This window comes from Spermophilus citellus, assembly GCF_964194105.1.
Source record: "Spermophilus citellus genome assembly, chromosome: 5".
In the NCBI taxonomy this organism is placed as follows: domain Eukaryota; kingdom Metazoa; phylum Chordata; class Mammalia; order Rodentia; family Sciuridae; genus Spermophilus; species Spermophilus citellus.
This window is the reverse complement of record NC_138186.1, coordinates 75473144-75497379: the sequence shown is the minus strand read 5'-3', so window position 1 is coordinate 75497379 and position 24236 is coordinate 75473144. Positions and strand designations below refer to the sequence as shown.

General features: G+C 33.9%; 2 protein-coding genes across 2 annotated transcripts in view; one reads left to right on the top strand and one right to left on the bottom strand.

Moving 5' to 3' along the window:
* Window positions 1–5569, top strand: part of EYS (eyes shut homolog) — a gene marked incomplete at its 5' end in the record, with an annotated part of 1607607 nt that extends 1602038 nt beyond the window's left edge. The window contains 2 exon segments of the mRNA XM_081294994.1: window positions 74–235; window positions 4106–5569. Of these exon segments, the coding sequence (XP_081151120.1) occupies window positions 74–235; window positions 4106–5298 (1355 nt within the window). The 3' untranslated portion in view covers window positions 5299–5569.
* Window positions 5570–12053: 6484 nt separating this feature from the next.
* Window positions 12054–24236, bottom strand: part of PHF3 (PHD finger protein 3) — an 89036-nt gene continuing 76853 nt past the window's right edge. Inside the window, 6 exon segments of the mRNA XM_081296647.1 lie at window positions 12054–14458; window positions 14677–14872; window positions 17983–18072; window positions 20359–20506; window positions 21017–21212; window positions 23625–23760. Of these exon segments, the coding sequence (XP_081152773.1) occupies window positions 12336–14458; window positions 14677–14872; window positions 17983–18072; window positions 20359–20506; window positions 21017–21212; window positions 23625–23760 (2889 nt within the window). The 3' untranslated portion in view covers window positions 12054–12335.

Here is a 24236-nt window from a genome sequence, read left to right as displayed (position 1 = left end):
GTTCAATGTATTCACCTACATTCCACTTTTAAATTATAAAATTTTCTAAGAGTTCTGTCTTTTTTCCTTTTAGCTTTATCTATAAGTGATCCATCTTTCAGAAGTAATGAGTTATCCTGGATGTCTTTTGCTTCTTTTCCCATTCGGAAAAAAACACATATTAAATTGCAGTTTCAGCCTCTTGCTGCAGATGGCATCCTATTTTATGCTGCACAACACTTAAAAGCACAGTCAGGTAAGGTTGACAGAAAAATTTAAAATTCTAGTGAATTTCAAAGAGCCTATTAAATAATATGTGATAATGCTGTCTAATTTTTAAGTTACTCTGTAAAATATGTAAACACTTGATGTTTATGTTTGATTGTCACTGCTTACAAATCCAGCTTCCCCCAAATATAAATGCTAATAAAATAGCAAGAAGTTTTGGGAAATTAAAGCTAGAAAAATCCAAATATATAGTATATGCTCAATTTTATAACAATCTCATAAAATAAAAGTTTAAGTCATGTTTTATGGTTCCAATATTAGGTGTCTCCACAAAGTTCATGTGTGAGAAAATGCAAGAAAGTTAGAGGTGGAATGATTGGGTTATGAGAGAATCAGCCTAATCCATGTGTTAATTCTCTGTTAGGGATTACTAAGTGGTAACTGAAGTGTGTACCTGGAGGAGGTGGGTCATGGGGGGACATGCTTTTGGGATATATATTTTATCAGGCAGAGTCACTTCTTCTGGTGCCATGTCCTGAGCAGCTTTCATCCATCACACCCTTCCACCATGATGGTCTACCTCACTTAGGGCCCAGAGCAATGAATGACTTTGGAACATAAATCCTAGATTTATTATTTGGATAAAGGAATGATCTAAAGAGAATTTTTAGAGCTATAAATGAAGACGAATCTTTCTGGAATTTATCATATTTTTATATGCATATTTTGTCCGTTTTGACATAAGAATATCAAGTTTTGTGTTTTAGTCAGCTTTGCTGCTGTGATCAACAGATCTGACAGAGCAATTTTACAGGAGGAAAAGTTTATTTGGTGCTCACAATTTCAGAGGTCCATAGACTGCTGACTTCATTGCTCTGGGTCCTGAGTTGTTAAGTACCCTCCTGGTTTTAATCCCTGGGACACCCCCTCCCCAAATCTAAATTTTACATTCTTAGATTAACCTAAAAATAATTATCAAAGACATAAGCTTATTTTTTAGCAATCAAGTAGCATATTTTAGAATATTTTTGTATAAAATTATTTTAATGTGTCATTATTTTAGAATGTTTCATTTATTCAAGTACATAAGATATAACTGATTGTCCTGTACTTTCTATATTTTCAAAAAGCTATGTCTGATATAAACATTAACCAAGCCTTCATAGTCAAGCCTCTGCTAAAAGTTAGTAAAATAGTTAATAAACAATGTCAAAACTCACAAATTTCAACATCAGTGATCAATTGGGTTTTCATAGGTAGAACACTAAATTCACAATTAACAAGTTTCCTGTGTCTCTTTAGAGGTTAATAATTTGAGCAGTCTCAAATAGTATGTAAAAACATTTTTAATTAGCCTATTTCAATAAAATAATTTTGTATTGATCGAAGATTTTGGAAAAGATATCTTAGAGATAAGACAATGGTTTCTATTCATCTGTATGTTAAAAATTTAACACTCAAAATGATTTTTTATATATAAAATCATCAATATTTTGTTAAGAACCAATCAATCATCTGAATTCATCTTGATATAATTCTTCCAAATGTGTTTTTTTAAAGTCTAGTCATCCAGTGTTAAATATATTTATGTAAATATATTCAAATAGTTAAATAACATTTATCTTTGACTTCCTTTTCTAGAGAAAAAGTATACTAAATTTCTCCAGTATGCTGTTTCTGAAGTCTCTTCACATACATTAGGTTTCTGGGGGTGGTACAGGATGGGGTACAGGCAATGGCAGAACACATGGGCAACTTGGCAGGTGATACTATAGATTTCCTAATCACATTAAGATATTTTTATTATAGTAAAAAATAGCTTTTTACTATAGGATTTACTACCACAAGTAGAAAGAAAATTCTTCCACAATTGTGAAAGAGAAACTGGTTTGTGTTCACTTGCAAACCACAAAGCATATTCAAGGTGTATAACATTTTTCCCTTTAATACCAACTGTTTCATTGTTCTAGTTTCCTGGGTTTTGAATCATTAAATAATCCAGTCTGTAGGGTTTTTTTTTTTTTAATATAAGCTATGTTTGTTATGTTGCTCTTCTTTTTTCTTATACTTAGTATGTTGTTCAAGTTCAAATTTTTTAAATAAACTTCCTTTGCTGAGAAATTTTAGAAACTTTTCATATTACAGGAAAAACACACTTCTCTTTTAAATCAAATTAGTGTAAGAAGTATTCTCAACCATCTCACCCCATAACCCTACAAAGATATATCTCCTTATTCCAGTTATTCATCAGCATCTACTTATGTGTTTGGTACTAAAGTGCTGGTCCAAATTCACAGATCCTCTTCTTACAAAACCTAGAAGCTGGTGGATGGAGCAGCTATTAATCAAATCATCACATATGTAATGACATAGAAGATTGAATACTCAAAAAATTCTGAGAAAAATGATCAAAGGAAGAGAATTATATGTAGTGTGATAGGTGTAAAACTGTAGAATTGCCAAGTCTTTCAACCATTCTAGAACCGTCTGGTGTAGCCTAGAAGGGAGAATGGAATGTAAGGACACTATTTTGGGAAGGGAGATGAGGCAGTAGGACGCTCAGAGGAAGAGGGAAGAAGAGTAGCGTAGTGCCAAATATTCCTGGTTTAGAAAAGTAAGGGAGTGTGAGAATGCTAGAGGAGAACATTTGGGGAGACGTTTCTGTACGGCTTCGTATGTAAACCACTTAGCTACTCCTGAAGCCATCTTACATTGAAGAACTATGTTCTTTCCCATGTGTGTAGAGATGTTTTTACTTTTTCTCTGCATATCTCCCTGCACTTTCAGATGCTAGGTCATATTTGTTCAGATGTAATTATAAAATGAAGGAAGTGTTATGAAGGAGGGAAAAAGCACTGGAGGGGTGGTGGGACCTGACCAACTCCAGGAAATGCAGGAAGACTTCTCTGATGAATTGGTATTTGATCTGAGAGCTGAGGGATGAGTTTCCTGATGAGATGGGCTAGGATGGATAAGTGTTCCAAGAAAACATGCACAAAGCTCCAATGCAGAAGGATGGAACCTCTAACAAGGTCGTTGTTGAAGTGGAGTGTGGAAGAGTAGAGAATGGGAAACTGCAGATTAAGACTAAGTTGAAGAGTTTTGGCATCTCTCCCAATAGCAGCATTAAAAGATGGCCTAACAATCATTTGAAAATATCACTTTAGTTTTAGTATAGATAAGACAATCAATTGGAAAAGAAAAAAGTGGAGGTTTTTGAGGCTTAGCTTCAAGAATTAAATGAATGAGGGAGGAGTGACTCACTGAACTCGGGAAGACTGGAAGAGGCCAGGTTTATGGAAGGAAATTCACAAATCAGTATAAACTTGGGAGCTTGAGATACCTTTAAAACACACAAGTGGAGGGGGCTGGGCTTGTGGCTCAGCGGTAGAGCACTCACATAGCATGTGTGAGGCCCTGAGTTCGATCCTCAGCACCACATAAAAATAAACAAAATAAATGTATTATATACAAATAAAAAACAAATATTAAAAAATAAATAAAACACACAAGTGAAAATCTCCAAGTTGGGATCCATGAACTTGTAGGCAGAACTGGAAGAAAAGAGAAACTGTTCGTAGAGCATATACTATTAGTTTTGATAGTACCACTATGAACTTCTCTCATTCCCATTCCCTTGCTTACCTCCCCAATATCTGATCAAAAACAGGACCAATGATTTGGAATAAAACATTCAAGTTACTTATTTTTTGCACTTTTGCTTCAACTAAATCATTTAAGAAAAAAATTTTTCAATTAAGTGCAATTCATCTACTCAGTAATTAAAATTCTCTATGCTCACTCCTCCACCCGCCCCCAACCAAACCTTGGTCTAATTGGCCACAAAAATAAAGTTATTAATGAAAGTAGTGAAATTATTAAATCTTTTTCTTTACAGGTGACTTTTTATGTATCTCCCTAATAAACGGTTTTGTTCAGCTTCGCTATAACCTTGGTGACAGAACTCTCATTCTGGAAAGTCTCCAAAAAGTAACTATTAATGGAAGCACTTGGCATGTGATTAAAGCAGGACGCATTGGTGCTGAAGGCTACTTGGACCTGGATGGAATAAATGTAACAGAAAAAGCCTCTGCTAAAATGAGTTATCTGGATACGAATACAGACTTCTATGTTGGAGGAGTATCATATTTACATCTTGTAAATCCCATGGCCATAGCAAGTGAACCTGTGGGTTTTCAAGGTTGCATTCGAGAAGTTATTATAAATAATCAAGAATTGCAGCTAACTGAATTAGGGGCAAAAGATGGCTCTAATGTGGGTGACTGTGATGGGACAGCTTGTGGGTATAACATTTGCAGAAATGGGGGCGAATGCATAGTTAACGGTACAACCTTTTCTTGCAGATGTTCACCACATTGGGCTGGAAATACATGTAACCAGTCTGTGTACTGTTTGAATAATCTTTGTCGCCACCAATCTCTATGTATACCTAGCCAATCATTTTCTTACAGTTGTCTGTGTACTTCAGGTTGGGTGGGAAGGTACTGTGAAAACAAAATTTCATTTTCAACTGCAAAGTTCATAGGTAATTCTTACATTAAATTCATTGACCCAAATTACAGAACAAGAGACCTTCAGTTCACAACTGTATCCTTAAATTTCAGTACTACTGAAACAGAAGGCTTAATTATATGGATGGGAAAAGCTCAAAATGAAGAAAATGACTTTCTAGCTATTGGTCTTTATAATAAAGCCTTGAAAATAGCAGTTAACCTAGGAGAAAGAGTCTCTGTATCCATGAGCTATAACAAAGCCACATTCTGTTGCAACAAATGGCACCATATACTTATAATTCAAAATCAAACTCTTATTAAAGCTTACCTAGATAACAGTCTAATCATTTCTGAGGACATTGACCCACACAAAAAGTTTGTTGCCCTAAACTACGATGGTATCTCCTATTTCGGAGGCTTTGAATATGGTCGAAAGGTAAATGTTGTTACTCAGGAGATTTTTAAGAGAGACTTCATTGGCAAAATTAAAGATGTTGTATTTTTTCAGGATCCACAAAAAATTGTCTTAATTAAATCTGAGGGATATAATGTTTATAATGGAGATGAACAAAATTAGGTATATAATATTGGGCGTTTTAATATACAAAGTATGTGTAAATGCAGTTATTTTGATAGTCCTGTCACATTGTTAATGAGTAAATGAAAATGTTACCACTAATAAGCAGTCTACAGATGGGAGTGAGGGGAGGAGGGGTGGGTTTGTGGGCATGGGAAGGTCAGTAGAATTAGACATTATCACCTTATATATATGTAAGATTACACTACTGATGTGACTCTGCACTATGTACAACCAGAGAAACGAGAATTTGTGTTCCATTTGTGTACAATGTGTCAAATGCATTCTGCTGTCATGTATAATTAAAACAAATTAAAAAAAATAAGCAGTCTAAGTAAGTCCTAATACATCATCTTGGTAAATTTGTAAATTATACATTGTTACTTTTCCTACATCTAAGTATCTACAAATGTGTTGATTCAATCAAGTTTAAACTTCATTAGTTCATTCAGAATTTTTCTTAAATAAAATTTAGAAATGAATTAAGAAAAAGTTGTTAACGAAAATTATACAAAATATAACCACATTCTACTACTTGGCTCACAGTCATAAATCTTTATGTAATTGCAACAATGAACTTGAATATGAATTTAAAACACATAGGAATGGGGAAGGAATGGGGAGGGTAAGGAAGAGTGGGTTGGTAAGAGCTTAAGTCTTTATGCTAAGACACTGAGACATAATAGTATTTGTAATTTTTAAAATGGCATATTCATGTCACATATAAGCATGAAGGCAATCTTAAGAATTTAAAGTGGTTGCCTCTAGAGTAGTACTGAGGATTGTTGTTTATAAATCTTGAACAACTACTTGAGTTTTTAACCATTTGCCTATTTAACTGATCAAACTTAAAATTAAACTACATGTTTTTATAGTCTAAAACCTCAAAACTGGCCATAAAACATTCTGAACATCACTGAAAATTACTTTATCCTATTATCCTAATAATACATACCATTGAAAGCTTGAGAAATATTTTGCTCAAACACAAGACACTGATATAATTGGGAACAGCATTTCCACAACTTTCCACTCCCATGCCATCAGTGCATACCAGAAAGTAGTTATTACTGTTGTTACTTAGCATTTTCAGCAATTAATATCTGATGACAATTGTGGCAAGAAGAAAACAAATGACTGCATTCAGACCTGGCTTGGAGCATCAACATGTGGAAGAGGTTATAGGGAAGGTACAAGGATGGGGAAGAGCATGTAAAGTTTAAAAGGAAAACTGGAATTATCAATCAAGTGGAGAAAACGTTACACAGATAAAGAATGATGAGTGTGTAGTTAATATCTATGCATACTTCAGCCTATTCAAGGGACTAAGTAAGTAATTTATCATTTAAAGAATTTTTACAGATTTGCTTTTTGTTTTGTCTTGTTACTTGGGTCACTCTAATCTATAGGAATTCCTGGAAGGACCAAGGAGCAAAATTAAGAACTTCAGTATCATTGAATAGGGTACAAAGTGTTTCTACACATATTGTTCCTATTAACACCAAGATGTGTGAAAAGTAGAATATATTGTAATGCAGACTTGCAGAATGTCTGCACAATGATTCAAAGTTTTTTTTTTTTTTTTAAACAGAGGCCACTCATGATAACTCCTCCAATATTTGAAGGAAATCTCTGACCTAAACTTGCTTTGGTGCACACCATTGCAATGAACTTTGGAGATACTGAGATCAAGAGGATAAATGTTCTGAAAAAAACTTTTTGGAAGCTCATAGTCAAACCTTTCAAAATACACATCCTACGTGTGAAGCAAGAAAGCTGTTCTATGGACAGTTAAAATAGCTTCCTGGAAATTTTCGTCCAAATCTCACTCCCATCATATCAAGCCATGTGTTCTTTCTTTAAAGCAATCCTTCCAAGTATGGTCCAGTGTCCTTTATGTGAAGCCATATTTTCTTCACATACTCAAACAAAATGCCATATTGCAAACACTGAATGTAGAAGCAGATAACATAATCCAGTTGTCTTAAGGCAAATATGCAAAAATGAAAACAATGACACTCTTCTCACTAAACTGAGTTAGTCTGGAAGTTATTTTTCATACAAATATATAACACAATGGGATTATTAAGTTTAAAATATTGAAGTTATCAGTTTAATTTCTAATAAATTAAATAACAATATGACCCATATAAACAAAAGCTTCAGTATTCTCAATAAACTATAAGTTTTTCAAATCAAAAATCTGGAATTTCTTCTTACAGCTTCAATTTTGCATTCAGATGTTATCACTTATCTTCTATACTATACAGCAAGCTCAATAAAGTTGGACCCTTTCCATGTTGCTCATTGAATTCCAATAACTAAGCAAATGCATACCAAATAGATACATAGTAAATATTTAAGAATTGGAAAATATTTCCTAGAGATTCTCTGGTAAGTCAGAATGACTTGGTGAAAACTTTTTTTTCCATCTTAAACCCTTCATATGGTCAATAATCAACATTCCTGTTTTTGCTATTTTACTAATGATGGTATTGATGATTTCCTCTGATAGGTGCTTTTTCAGCAGAAAATAAAAGTGACTGATACAAAAAGATCTTTAAGATAATTTCACTTTAAACGTTCTGATGTTTCTGAAACAAAATGCTGAATACAAACTTATAAAGCAAAGTCAAACAACAAATTCCTGGAAAAGAAAAATACCCCTACTTGGAAAAAATTTTCTTTTAAAATTATTCTTAAAATACAACTTGGAATGATACACAATGAATTATTTCCTAGAGGTAGAGGTATTTTAGAGATATTTGAGTTATATTGAATTTATTGCCTTTTAAGTACATATGCTAGCATTTCTCTCAATGGCTGTTAACTATTAAGATTCAACTTAAGAGTGGATTTGAGTGTTTAAGACAACTTTTTTCTAGCTGTTGACTAGTTATTCTTGTCCTCAACTCAACCTAATACCTTCTTGCTCTATACATGAATTACTAAAATACTTTATGAAATAGCAATTAAAGAATCAGAGTGCTTGGAACTTTTTAAAAAACAGAACCAAAATGAACCCCAATATTATGTATAACTATAATGCAATAATAAAAAATTTTAAAAAGCAGCACCAATTTTACTTGTGACTTGTTTTGGGAGACACAAACTAAATATGGCTTATTATTTTTTATTTTTAAATATTGTTTATTGTACTTTGTAAATCCCTGGTAACCTGACCAATGTTTTAGAGGAATCTGAGATGGGAATAGTACAAGTGGCACATTCAAATGTTAAAATTAAGTAAAATTGTTTTTACTGAGTTCATTATCAAGCTCTCATAATGAATTCAACTTACCTGATATACTTTACACAGCTACTATTAAAACCTTAGGAGACAAATGTATACTTACCTATTAAAAGCAGTCTTATAACACAGGATAGTTATTTACATGTTACACGAGTATAAAAACATTTGCAATACTCAAGCAGCTTAACACCACTCCATTTTCTTCTCTATTGTTGCTATTATTTATTATGGCCTTAGATATTCCGTAACTCCAAAAATCTAACATTAGTTCATCAACAACTAAGCTATAATTAGCAAGTCTGGATAGAACAATGGTCCACAAAAGAAAAGAAATGCACCCTGCTGACTTCCTGACTTGACTCAGATCAGACTCATCTATAGAACCATGAGATAATAAATTTGTATGGCTTTATGGTAATTTGTCATAGCAGCAATAGAAAACTTAGAGGACTAGAGAATTAAGATTTGTGATTTATAAATACCTTGCAATTCTACACACACACACACACACACCCACCCACCCCAAAAAACCCAAAGGTTTTCTGGTTGTTTTTTTATTCACTTGGAGTTGGGCTGATCAGTGAAGGATTTCAGAAAGGTTGGTGGAAGAAGAGGGGTATGAAAGCTGTATAAAATATTCAGGCTTTTTGCTCCTCATTCTTTCATTTTCAATTCTCAAAGCACAACTGCTAAGCACATGGAACTCTGGAGAAAAAGCAGACCTTAGCTAGGATTCCAACTCTGAAAACATCAGTCTAACCTTGGGCAACTTTTCTAAATTCTACTTTCCTCAGCTCTAAAATAAGTCTTTACCTATCAGGGACAAACTAGACTCATGTAAGTATTCAACACAAGGCTTGGCACACAGAGGCTCACAAGTTTTTGTATCACTACAAGGTTACAAGGGGTGAACTTTATATGCAATGAGATATCCTCGTACATTTTACTTACCAAAGATATATAATACAAGCCGTGGTAAGATCATTCTATATCTTTAAAAAATGTCAAACTTTTTGTAAAGAGCAAGTTTTTCTTAAAACAGGAAAAATAGAAAGGTTAAATTTATAGACTTCACTAGTTTAAGGCTAGTTGTAGGTGAGACTCAAGAGACTAAGAATGGCGTTGGATCTACTACTCAACACAGAGTTTCATTTTCCCATTCTTTCTTCACAAGGAAAACTTCATGCTTAATGTGGCTTTCCCACCTCTCCACGATATTCCAGTCAACCAGGGTTTGTTAAAAGGCCTAGTTCTGGAACAGAGCAGTAGCTCAGTGGTTAGGAGTGCTTGCCTACCTAGCATGTACTCTAGGCCTGAGACCCTGGGTTCAATCACCAGCACCATTGGGAAAAAAAAAAAAAAAAAAAAAAAAAAACCTGGTTCTAACATTTGGTAGTCCTGTAATTCTAAGAGATGGCATGGCCAACACTAGCTGGAGGCTATTTAGGCTTTGCCTATTTAAAACAAAAGCAAAAACAAAAACAAAAAAACTTGTATCAAGATTCAATGAGATATAAGGCAGGTATGGTGGTGCACACCTGTAATCCCAGCGACTTGGGAGCGTGAGGCAGGAGGATCATAAGTGCAAAGCAAGCCTCAGCAACTAAGCAAGGCTTTATGCAACTTACCAAAACCTTGTTTCAAAAAATAAAAAGGGCTGGGATGTGGTTCATTGGTTAAGCACCCTGGGTTCAATCATGGGTACCAAAAAAAAAAAAAAAAAAAAAAATTTAATCAATGAGATGTGAGCAAAGAATTTCAGAGTAAGCATCAAATTATGTTCAAAAAAACTTAGCTAAATGGTGTCCAAACACTGACTTAAAGGCTTGATCTTCCCATTCAATAACTTACTGATTTTAACTGTACCTTACCAATCTGGTATCAGATTAACCCCTAAACCATGTAGATGGGTTAAGTCAATTTACTGACAACATACACATTTGTAAACCCTTAACAGCAATTTCTTCATAAAGATGCAAAAGATGACTGACTTCTGGCTTTGTTTGGGGACTATCCCCCCACCCCAAACAAGTTAATTTCCAAAAGAAATGGTGACCAAAGTTAAACAGACATTATATAAAGAAAAGTCCCTTATTTTAGAACTTTCATGATAATAAATTTGAGAAGATAAAAGATTTTTTTTTAAAGAGTGTTGCAATTTAAGATTAAATGTTTGGTTCTTGGTTCTGAATTTCCTCTTCAATAAAAACTGCAAGGCTAATTTAATTTTAAAACCAAATTTTAACTGTACTCTTTAGAATCTTAGAGTCTTTGAAGTTATTTATATTTTTCTTCAGAGGTGTAAGTAGATTACTAAAAATATGGTTTCCCTGCCTGCAACCCAATGATTTTTTTTTTTGGGGGGGGGTCTGAAGTGTCAGCATTAAATTATAGAATTATAGCTATTGCTTTAAATTATAGATGTCAATAGAGTATATATTTTAGGGTGCAATTAGATTTGGATGAGCATTAGCTTCCATGTGCTTTATATTTCAAGTATAACTGGCATATTAAATCATACAGGTGCCCTACAAACAAATCAGGGATAATTATGCATGTTACAAAAAGATCCAAAACATATCTCACTTAAAATTTTGTAGTGGGCTAGGCATGTGGCTCAATCGGTAGCACACTCACCTGGCATGCACAGGGCGCTGTGTTTGATCCTCAGCACCACATAAAAATAAAATAATGATGTTGTGTCCACTGAAAACTACAAAATAAATATTAAAAAATTCTCTCTTAAAAAATTTGTAGTCATACAATGACTAGTAAGTCAATGTAACAAAATTTGATGGTATATAAGTTTTCAGTAACATATCAACTAAGTGGGTTATAACTGTAATTTTTCTTTGGCAGGTCTACATATAATCTCTTCAAAACTACACAATTTACCTCAGCTTATAATTTAAGACGCAAAAATAATTGTTGCCCCCCATCTAATGCCGGACACAGGTAGCTATGTCTAGACATTATTGGCTGATTAAGAGAAGAATAATGTCTAAAGATTTAAAGCTTTAAAGAAATTCTTTTACTGCTGAATTTTAAATCACACACACAAAATAGGTGAGAAATTCTTTTATCATATTTAGAATCAAAATATCCCTTAAAATATTTACATTTTACAGTAAAAAGGATAGCAAAACACAAGATCATGTACAAGCTTAAGTATTCAAGTTTCTGAAGAGCCGAAAAGGAAAATAATAGCCTACAACAAAGCTGTAGTATGTAATAATAAATGCCTTCAATGAGATTAAAGCAATGAAAGTACTCCTTGGACTTCTGATTCTCAGTCAAAAACTGCTCCATTAAATGATTAGTACAATCTGATTATGAACTTGCTTGGCTTTTTGTTGTTCCTCTACAGTTTCTTTAAAAACAGTGCAATTTAAAACAAAGTTACACACATTACTCTCAAATTAGTCATTATATAAAGGACATTCACTAGAGGCAGTAAATATATTCCATAGTTAACCATATTTACCAATTAAGGAATAAAAACTAAAATTTCTAAGCCTTTATTGCATATTAATAAAACAAATCTTTGAATATACAGCAATGTAAAACTTTAAAAATATTAAATTCCTATAACTAGGGTCAGTTTGTATGAAGAAAGGGATGATGAGTACTGGCACAGAGCACTCTGTACCAACACACAGAATTTATTATTCTGCAAACCACCAATAGTAAAAATTTTAAAGATGGCACAATCCTAGCAGGCAATCTTATAAAGATACAACATTTAACAGTTATTTAAATGTAATCTTGAAGCAGCCTGCAAATTTTACCTTTTGCTTTTAGCTCTGTCATTGTGGTCCCTATCTTTGTGGTACCTATCCCTGTCCTTTTCCCCTTCTCTATGTTTACTTTTCTCTCTTTCTTTGTCCTTTTCATGGTCTTCACTTTTAGGTTTGTCTGGTTTCTTATCTACATTCCTATTATCTCTGCTTGCTTTTCCATCTGCTCCTCGATCACCATGTGATAACCGTGCCCTCTCTTTATCTTTGTGCCCTTCCTCCCTGCTTTTCCTGTCTCTGTCCTTGTCCTGGCTTCTGTCTCTGCGTCTGTACCTTTCAGATTCTTGTTCCCATTCCTTTTCATGTCTCTCTCTTTTCAAGTGATGTGAATCACTATAAAATCTCTGGCGGTCCCCTTTACCCCTATTAAATGGCCTATCCAGTTGCTGGTCTTGCCTGCCCCAAGGGTCACTATGACGCCTTTCTGGTCTCCGAATGTCTTTAACCTGGTAAAAATTTTGTGGGCCTATATATCTTGATCCTTGTGAAAGGGGACCCATCATACGTTGTGGCTGTCCTGGGAGATGAACAACTGGTGGCCAGGGAACCATGGGATTTTGAGTGAAGCCAAAGCCTGGAGGAGGAAGTAATGGAGGTGGTAAATGTGGCGGAAATCCAAACATGTTTTGTGGAGGAAAATTAGGAGGCCCTGGAAATGGAAATCCAGGAGGGCTAGACTTCAGATGCTGAAGGTTTGGCTGCTGTGGCCTCATGGGTGAAAAGTTTGCACTTGTTCTGGGGCTGGTGCTTCTAGAGGTAAAGCTGATGCTTTTAGAAGGAAATTCAGATTGGCATGTATTTCCAACTTCAAAATGAGACGTCGTTGCAGCAGATCCTCTTCTAAATGGGTGTACAGTTTCAATATTTTGTGTTAAAATATCCTCCTGTACGGGTTTTGCTTGTTCTGTTTGGGAAGAAGGTACGTTTTCTACTGATGATGAGTCCTGTGCAACCTTTGAATTATCATTCTGCTGAACACATGAGATTTTCTCTACAGAAGACAATTTTTCCTCCACATTGATTTGTTCTGCTAAGTGTTCCTTGTTGTGTGACACACCAGGTGAGGTGTTTTTTTCTCCATTCCGGCAACTATCTCCGTCTTTGCTTTCTGAAGCAGTTATCTGCTGACTCCGTCCTGCTGCTTGCCTAGGATCCCTTTTCAGATTGATAAACTGGGGGGATCTTGTTGTATTAGCAACAAGTGTTTCACTGCAACTCACATTACCTTCTACATTTCCTTTCCCTACATTAGACCTGCATGGAGAACTACTAGAAGTCTGATTATCTTGCAAATTATTCTCCTGATCTTGGAGCAACTGTCTTTTTAATGTTCTTTCTTTATTCTCCACAGTTTCCTCTTGTTTTGACTGAATTGATAAATTTGTTAAGAATGCTTCTGTAGAAACATCTGGTGGTTTACCTCTGAGACTAAGACTTGTCAAAGGCCCTGGAGAAACAGAAGAGGATCCCACTAATGATGCTTCTTCTCCCTCGACTAGTGAATTACTTGTAGATTCTGAAAGATTATCTACTTTAACTTTTACTTCCTTGACTTTTCCATCAGTTACTTCCATTTTATCTGCTTTCTCTGCTTTTGGGTTGGTTTGCTCATTTATAAAGGGAATTTCTTTAAGAGTGTTTTGTTCTATCACTGACTGAGCCTGCTCATAAACTTGACCAGTGGTGCCCAAAAGGCTCTGAAGAATATCATCCACAGGAAGAGGTTTATTTGCTAATTCAAGAGTAGAAGGTTGATTTTCCCAGCCAATTAACACCCCAGGAAGGAATCTTAATGGTTTGGGTGGCTCTTGTTTGCTGACTTCCATTAAAGGTTCAATTGCTGTTGGAAGGTCTTCCTGAAGAATCTGCTGAGGCTTATTTCTTTGCTTGTGTAATACAGTTGTAAAGGAATTAAAAAAGTCATTTTCCTCCTCTGGTGCTTCTTCTGTAGAAGTTTCTATTTTACTTTTTTTGTCAGGTGGCAAGGCTATAGGTACATTTTCAGGAGCTTCAGCTATATGACTCGTTCCGGCACTAACACTAAGCTGCCTCTTCAGCTTCTGACGAATAATTAAGCCCAACAATAGATTAGGTCTATGCAGTTCAAGCCCTATATAAAATAAAAAACACCAACAGTTATTTTTAATCATTATAAAAAAGGGTAAATTCTGCATCATAAAATTTATTACAAATTATTTAAAGGATGCTTAGCCCTGCCAAGTCATCTCTAGAGGGCTAGATCCCAAGAAGGCAAACAGTCATTCTTTCACTCTGGTCCTAATTCTCACTTTACACTAATCTTACTCTGTTATTAATACATGTACTTACCAGGTCCATCGAAAGGCACAAGAGGATGTGGAATTTTATCTGCAGCACCCAAAGGAATAAGGTACATATCTTTAACCTGCTTCATGTTGTTAGCGGCTACTCCATAGCGCTTTCTGCTACTGAAGTACGCAAACAGCAAAGTATAAGAAATTTGATCTTCTTCAGTTACTGGTGTAAAGCGAACCACACAAATTTCCTATTCAAGAAAGTAACAAATAGTTGTTTTAAATAACCTAAAACTAGCTTGGTTTTAAATACTATTTCTCAATTAGTAGTAATACAGTGAATTTTATAATGATGATTATCTTGCCAACTTAAATACAAATGAGAAGACTAAAAGGAAGCAACTCTTTAAGATCTCTGCTGATCCACTGACGAGCATGCTTTATCTGCTGGCATTCCACTAGAAATTGAGTGCCAAGGTGATTAATCAATTTGTTCAATGTGACACATTTGTTAGTAGCACAGATGACACTGAAATTCAAGTCTTTGATATCTATACAACACCCTGACTTCCAATGCTATAACCTCCGGAGAGCTGCCTATATTTTTGGTACACTGTGAATTAATAGTATACACCACCACCACCCCACCATGTATTTACACAGTAGTTTCCCCTTATCTGTTGGTTTATATTCCACTATTCCCAGTGGATTCCTGGAACTGCAGATATTATTCAATCCTACAAATGCTGTAATATTTTCCTGTAGGTACATATGTATGGTAAAGTTGATAAATTATTTACAGTAAGAGATTAATAATAAAATAGAACGATCTTATTACAATATATCAGTATCAATGCTCTTCTGTTTTGTGACCACAAGAACTAGCCAGTGGATAATGTACACGGCATGGATCCTGGATACACTGGACAAAGGAATGTCTAATATCTTAGGTTAGAAAGAGTAGGATGGAGCAAGATTTCATCATGCTACTCAGAAGGATGTACAATTTAAAATTTATAAATTATTTCTGGAATTTTCCATTTAATATTTTTGAACCATAGTTGGCTGCAGGTTAAAAACTCAAAAAAAAAATAAGCTGTCACATAAAAGAGGACTAACATATATCCCAAATACACAAACCTACTGATACTCCAGTTTACAGAAACTGAATTAAGGAACACAAAGGGACTATGTGAAAAGACTTCAAATGCACACAGACCTTAAATTTTGTAAAGTCATTTGGGTAAGTCGTATACTTTGCTGATTGCCTAGGGGAAACAAGTGAATGAGATGAACTCTGGTTCTACTTTTTATACAATGTCTATCATCTAAACTGCCTGACTTTAGATTAGAAATCACCATACATATATGGTTGTACATCCCTAATCTGATAATGCAAAATCTGAAACACCCCAAAACCTGAAATTTTTGAGTGCCAACATGTAAACCTGATCTCACATGACAGGATACAAACCAAAGGTACCCTAAATATACTACTATATATAATTACTTTCAGGCTAGGTGTATAAGGTGGTATAATGCTAGGAGCCACAAGCAAATAATATGATGCATGGCACTTTCGGTTGTAAGGTGACGACGCCAGCTAGCCATTGAGATGATATGATTATGTTAAGATTTACATTCATATGGAAATTGGACTCCTGCTGTTCACCTTGGCCTGCTACCGGGACTCATGTTATGGGACTCCTGGAGAGTTCCCATTGGTTGGGGAAGGATAGTAGGAGGGAATTCCAGGGGAGGTGGTGGGGGGGTCGGTTCCAGTAGACGCGCGTGGGTGGACCGGTTTTGCGTACGGATTATTGGCGGCATTTTCAAAAATAAAGTTTTGTTCCTGCTTAAGTGGCTCGTGATTCTGTGCCCAGCCAGACTGAGGCAGTATAAGAACATAAATACATTTTATATTTAGACTTGGGTCCCATTCCCAAGTCTATTATGTACATACAAATATTCTCAAATCCAAAAAATCTAAAATCTCAGACACTTCTGGTCTCAAGCATTTCAGATTAAGAATACTTAAGCTGTATTAATAACAACCATCATAATGTTGTTGCCTCAACAATGAAGCAACAATGAAGGGCAGTAATGAAGTATAGGGCAGTAATACATGGGTAGATTCAAGAGTAATTCTCAAAATGTTCAAGAGTGATACTCCCTGTTTTTATTATCATGAGAAAGTGACAGCAAATAAATGCAGTAATATTTTTTATACTGTCTCCAAGCTTAATTACATTCTAACACTGTATCAAGTTAACGTCTAATATCTATATGGGAAAAAATTACTCTCTTCAGTTTAAGATTACGCATTTTGGATCACTTCAAATAAAAACTGAAAATTTCCAAAAAAAAAAAAAAAAACCTGAAAATTTCCAGAAAAGGCAAAAAATTAATGTTCACTTACTCAAGATTTATTCATCAAATGCCTCTAATATGCTAGATATTATGAGATCACTTACAGGGAAAAACAACTTCTATGATTAAATTATTTCTGTGTAGTACTTATTCTGAGTTACCAAAAAAACAAAAAAAAAAGATATAAAATATATAAAGGAAAAAGAAAAGTATTATCACAATAAACACTACTAATTATCTGCTAGTATGTATTCTCCTTCTTTCTCCCTATCACTAACAAGGCCTTAACTTTCAGCTGGGCACATGACTATCCAAAAGAAATTCCTTTCCCAGCTTCCCCTGCAACTATGTATGTGACTAAGTTCTAACCAGTGGAAATTAAGGGAAATAAAGTGACAAACACAATTTCTGGGTCTTTCTTTTACACAACTCAATAAACAGTTCTCATTTGATACTGATGAGTCAGCTTTTACTATGTCCAACTAATGAAGGAAACACTTTTGGAAATAAAAAAAAAAAAAGGACAAGAAGTAAGAAAACTGGTTTCTAAATGATCCTATAAAGTCTAACCACTTTGAATGACTGGCCTAACAGAAGGGGGGGGGGGAACCTGTCTGTCTTGTTTAAACCAACATATTTTAGAGTTTCTTTATTGCAAAAGCTTAGCTATCCCCTAACTAAAACAAACATCTATAATTGAAGCAAGGCAGAATTCCAGATGAATTTCAATACTTACTGTAAAACATTTCTTTGGAAACGCTGACAGAAGCCACAGAGAAAGCATACCAAAAAGCAGAAAATAAAAGGGAATGCTGGGCTGTTTTGCGCCTTATCAAACAGCCTTAGTTAGTTTTGATGAGGTATATTATGAACATTTGGAATTTGTACTGGCTTTCTTTCCCAGGAGACCACACATACTTGCATAAGAACTCTGAGTAGTTTATTTTGCAAATATTTTCCCACACTGATATTGTGAAAGAAGTATTCTCACCTTGGTTCCTGATGCTTTTATTTTTTCCACATAATCCCAAACTGTCTGAGGTGATATCCTGCCACCTACTTGAATACTATCTGGGAGATCCTATAGTAAAAAAATGTAAATGATCAACTTTCATTATACTATTCATAATTCACACAAACTTAGCTTTAAGACCAATCTGAAATGCTAACAATAATAAGTAAATAGGGCTGGGACTAAAATAGCTCAGTGATGCACACACATACTACACAAAGTTCAACTTCCCCACAAAGTAAATACAAATGTATCAGAAAACACAATACAATATAGAAAACAATTAGGTTTTATTTCAAATGTCAACTCCAAAGAAATGACACCTAAAATAAGAACTATTAGGAGTCTTAGTGCCAGGCCAGGTAGTACACATCTATAATCCTAGCAACTCAGGAGGCTGAGGCAGGAAGATCACAAGTTTGAGGTCAACCTTGGTAACTTAGTGAGATCCTAAGTAACTCAGAGACAGATCCTGGTCGCAAAAATGAAAAAATTAGGACAGGGGTTGTGGCTCAGTGGTAGAGTGCTTGCCTAGCAAATGTGAGGCACTGGATTTGATCCTCAGCACCACATAAAAATAAATAAATAAAGTTAAAAACGAAAATTCAAAACTAAATAAATAAATAGATGCTGGCAAAAATTAAGAAGGGCTGGAGATGTAGATCCACTGTAAAGTGTCCCTGGGTTCAATCCCCAATGCTCCCTGCCCGCCAAAAAGGCAAACATACCACATTACAATCCAGCAAGAGTACAAGACATTTCAAAATATTCAGAGAGATGAGAGATGGTTCCCAATTGCCCGCCCCCCTTTTTCTTTTTGGTGGTAGTAGGCCAAGATATTCCTTAATCATTACCAGTTGAATTTCAGATTATCAAATTTAATTATAAAATATATTTTTTCAAAGAAGAATAATATTGTAAGAAAGCAGAGCATTTTTAAAGAAAGCATAATATTCTACAAATAAACAATTATACATAAAATCAATAAAAATATTAATAATAATAATAATAATAAAGAAATATTTATAACTTTCTTCATTCTATTCCTCTCTTCCATGAAGTTTAATGAAAATCACAAATGTATAATTAATTGATATTAAATTCACTTAAGTTTATATTGTTTTAAATATTTTGGGGAGGATTTTAGTTTAGTTCCAATCAAACTAAAAATAATTGGAAAGCAGCAGTAGAGGTCTGGACAGCAACCACTTAGTGAGGAACATAATTTTGTATAAAATCAAAGGAGTTTTGATTTAGGACCTAATTCTCCATTCAAAAGATTTATCTTCACCATGACCTAATCAAAGAGTAAATTTCTCAACAGATTTCCCCCCGCAAAAAAACAATATTACTGGCCCATTTAATTTTTCTCCTTAAATAATTTCATATTTCTAAAATATCTTGTATCATGCAAATTTTATGTAAATGTTTCTCTTTACAACCTAAACACAAAACTGTCAAACAAACTGATTAACATTAGCTAGACAATATTACATTAAATTAAACTAATTTCAGCCTAACCAAAAGATAATTAGTTTATGTTAGCCTTAGAAAGAAAAGACATGTGATTTAGGCTTTTTGAAATACTGTAAGAATCTGTTTATGCTCACCAGATTGAGAAAGAATGAAAAGAATAATGTCAGATACGAACATAACAGTAAAATATAATCTCAACTTAAATATAGTACATGTGTACTGATTTGTTTTCCTTTTGCACCCAGATATATTACCTTCAAAATAGTTTGAAAATGTCATACTTTGTCATTAATAATGATTTTATGATGCTACTGTTGTTTATTTTCTATAAACACTATGTAATAGTTTCTTCCTATTCCCCCAGGTATAAAATCAACAAAGGTATCATTGTTGCAAGTATGGTCACTAGTCTCATGGGACTGTCAATTAATTGTAAAGCATCAATTTCCAGTCTACATCATGCTCACAGAAATAAGTAGGTAAGATCTATAATCATGAAGCTGGAAAAATAAGTAGTGGGAGAATTAGAAGACATACTTAACAATAAGAAATCTTCCTGATGGACTAACACTGAAGGCCATAAGCCAGGCCAATAACTTATGTAAGTCTATATTTAAAGACAAACTTGGATATCCATACAGACACATTCTTTGATTTTTAATTCTCTGATATATTGAAGTACATCTCAAAAAGAATAAAGGACATGTGGGTCCAAAATTTTCATAGTATAGTATTCTACAATGCTATAAATCCATTTGTGAATTCATAATTCCATTACTTGAACTATTGAATAATTATTATTAATAAATATTTTTTATTATTAGATGTTGGAAACACGCATGCCACTCAAGCACAGAACGACAGAAAAGTTCACAGTACCTCTGTCAAGTATTCAGGGGAGCCAGACACTGGGTAGGCTTTGGTAACAAATTTTGCCACAGAAGGCATGTTGATAAAACCTTTCCAGATAAAGTTCAATCGAGCCAGGAAGGTAGACTCAACTTCAACAGTTCCAGGCATCTCTGGACTAAAAATGATATTAAGAAGTCAGCAGCCTAAAGATCCATGAACAAATCCACTTTTTACTTTGTCATCAGTTACTGCTATTTTAGTAGGTCAAGAAGGCCAAAATATATAAAGGCTATCAAAAATTTTACATTTTCACTCTGCGAAATTACATTCATATTTACTGTCATGTTTCACACAGTCATCCATTTGGCTGGTTTAGGCAGACAGGCCAGGCCCAATGAAGTCAGAACAATTTTCCTTTAATAATTTATCTCCTGCCTCTCAGGAACAGCATCATTAGAGTTGTTAAGCATTTCCCTGCATACTCAACTATCTCATTCCAACCACTCAAAATAAATTTAAATTTCAAAGTTTTATTCTTTTATCTCAGTTTACAGTAAAATAAGGTATAATTACTTTCTCAAAAGAAAGGTTCTCAAGAAATATGTCACTTTTCTGTTTCTGAAGATTTTCAAGCATAATTTAGCAAAAAATCTATTGATTATTAAAGAAATTAACAGAAAACTACCGTGGAGCAGGAGAGAATGTTGATTTTGGAGACTCTTGTTTCTCCTCTTCAAAGAATTCAGAAGCTAAAATATTGGAAGTTGAAGACAATGCATCTGCTATACTTTCTGCTTCATTGTCTGAATGTTTCCGAGCAACTCCAACAACAACTTTCACTTTTTTTGGAGAGAGATCATCTACAGGTGGTGCCATTCGACCTAATGCCAGAAGTTACCAAAAGATAACAAAACAAACCATTGTTATTAACTGCAATTGATTTGCATTTACTTTCTATAATTTATTTAGTTTCTCTGATTCTATTATTGAATAATCATACATTTCCTGGAGTAATATCTAAATTATTATCATTTCCTCTTCTTGAATTCAATGCAGGTTCATGTCATTCCCACTAATGTTCTTGCCCTCCTCTCTGTAGGAACACCTCAACCTTCACATCTTGGCTTCAACATCAATTCTTCAGCCAACCATTCTAGACAACCCAGTGCAGGCTATGTTTTCTTGCCAAATAAATTTTCAACATTTGTTATTTCTGTAACCTAAATAATCATCTGCCTTTACTACTCGACATCAGACTTTTTCATCACTACACTTTCTGTTTCTCAGCAAAGTACCTGACAAAAAGTGCTAGATAAATGCTTACTGAATGAAAAATCAAGATAAGAATACAAGAGAAAAGGTAATTCCTGAACAAAAGATACAGAATAACTAATGAAGCAGAACAAATACTGAGAATATCTGCTTTCAGGACTTACTACAAATTTAAAATAATCAAGACAGTGTGGTATTGGCAAAAGAATAAGCAAAGAGATAAATGTAACAACACAGAGCCCAGAAATAGACTTACACAAATGGTGATACTTATGTGACCTTTGACAAAGGAACAGACAATATAATGAAGAAAAGAGTCTTTTCAATAAAAGGTGCTGGAACAACTAGACATGCACATGCATAAAAAAAGGAAATTTAGATACAAAACTTTCACCCTTCACAAAAATTAACTCAAACTGACCAGAGACCTAAATGTAAACACCAGTCTATAAAACTCATGGAAGATAACACAGAAGAGAAGCCAGATGGCCTTGGGTATGGCAATAGCTTTTTAGAGAAAATAACAATGGTAAGTACTATGAAAAAAAGAATTGATGAACTGAACTCCATTAAAGTTAACTTCTGCTTTGCAAAAGACAATGTCAAGAGAATGAGAATACAAGCACAGACTGGGAAAAAATATTTGCAAAATCCACATCTCATGAAGACTGACATCCAAAATATACAAGTATTAAAACTCTAAAATAAGAAAACAATCATATTAACAAGTACAAAAGATTTAAACAGAGACCTCACCAAAGAAAATATAAAAAAAAATGCTCAACATCATATGTCATTAGGGAATTGTAAATTAAGACAATAAGATACCACAAAACAACTATTAGAATGATCAAATTCAAAACAATGTCAACACCAAAAGCTGGTGAGGATTGTGAAGCAGTAGAAAATCTCTTACTGCTAGTTTAACATAAAATATGTAGTACAGTCATTTTGGAAGACAATATAAAGTTTTTTACAAAAACATACATACTATACATTCAAACAATTATGATCCTTCATACTTACCCAAGGAGACAAAAACTTTCATCTACACAAAACTTTCACATAAATGTTTACAGCATTTATACTTGTAAGGGCCAACCAAGATGACCTTTACTAAGGGAAAGGATAAACTGTGGTACATCCAGATGATGAAGTATTATTCAGTACTAAAAAGAAATGAGCTATCAAGCAATGAAAAGACATGGAAGAACCTTAAATACATGAAATAAGTTAAAAAAAAAGCCAATCTGAAAATGCTACATACTATATGATTTCAACTATATGATATTCTCAAAGAGACAAAACTATGAAAGAAGTAAAAAGAAAAGTGGTTACCAGGGTTTGATGAGGGTGGTGGCAGGAAGGGTAAAGAGTACAGAGAATTTTTAGGAAAGTAAAAATACTATTATATGATACTATGATTGGATTCATGTCATTCTACATTTGTCCAAACCCACAGAATGTACCACCAAGAATGAATCCTAATGTAAAGATGGACTTTAGTTAATTACAATGTGACAATATAGGTTCATCAATTATAACAACTGCACCTCGCTGGTGGAGGGTACAGAAAATGGGAGACAACATGCATTTGTAGAATAAGGTAGTCTTATTATTTTGCTGATATCCTAAAATTGCTCTAAAAATCAACTTTAATAAAAAGTAATTTCTGATTTATTTTGTTATATATAATAAAACCTGAATGGTATCTTACTCCTTCACTTAGCAAATTAGAGTATCATCACAGTGCCCACAATTTCTGATGTTCATTCTTATTGTTAAATTCTTGTCATTTAACCTGGGCAAGGGTTAAGTTCAGAGCCCATATAACACAATTAAGTATCAATCTATACCTCAAGCCTAAAAACCAGTCATATGAAAATATGCTACTGTTCAGAATGGGTGGGTGCTGTACCAAGAACTGACAAACTAAAACCTACTTAAATTACAAATATTAATACATAAGTATTCCCTTTTAACAATGAATACAACATTTTAGGAAGAAAAATTTCAATTACCTATGCAAATTTTGCAGTTAAGATCAAAAAGATGCTGTCTGTGTTGACTAGTGGTATCTTTAGACATGGAATCAAGCTCTTCTTTTTGTTTTTCAGATCCCTCTGGCTTCTCCAATGACTTAGTGGCTGTAGTTTCCTAGTATAAGTGAGAATAAAAATTAGTTTTATCCAGTAAAATATGACCTCAATTACAAAACACTATTTATATTTCCGTTGATATTTTTTCCAGAATAAAATTATCATAGTTTTTTTTTTTTTACTATTCTTTTGAAAACTATAGCTATTAGGTAAAATAAAGCCAAAGCTGAAAATTTCTCACTCTTCAAAGCTTTTATTAAGATTTGAAATTATTTCCTCATTTGAAATCTGAAAATAAAAAAGGTGTACCATCTCTCACATAAGTCTTAAGAATCTCCTGATTTCTAAGCCTATAAAAAAATTACTACAAAGTACCCCAATAATGTACATCATAACAAGTTTTTTAAAAGGTGCCTATAATGCAAATAACCTGTATGCTAACAGAAATAATACTCCAAACAATCTCAAAAATCATTAAATCAATAAGTATTTTAAAGTAGACAGTTTCAAAATTTTTCTTTCTACTTTATGAAC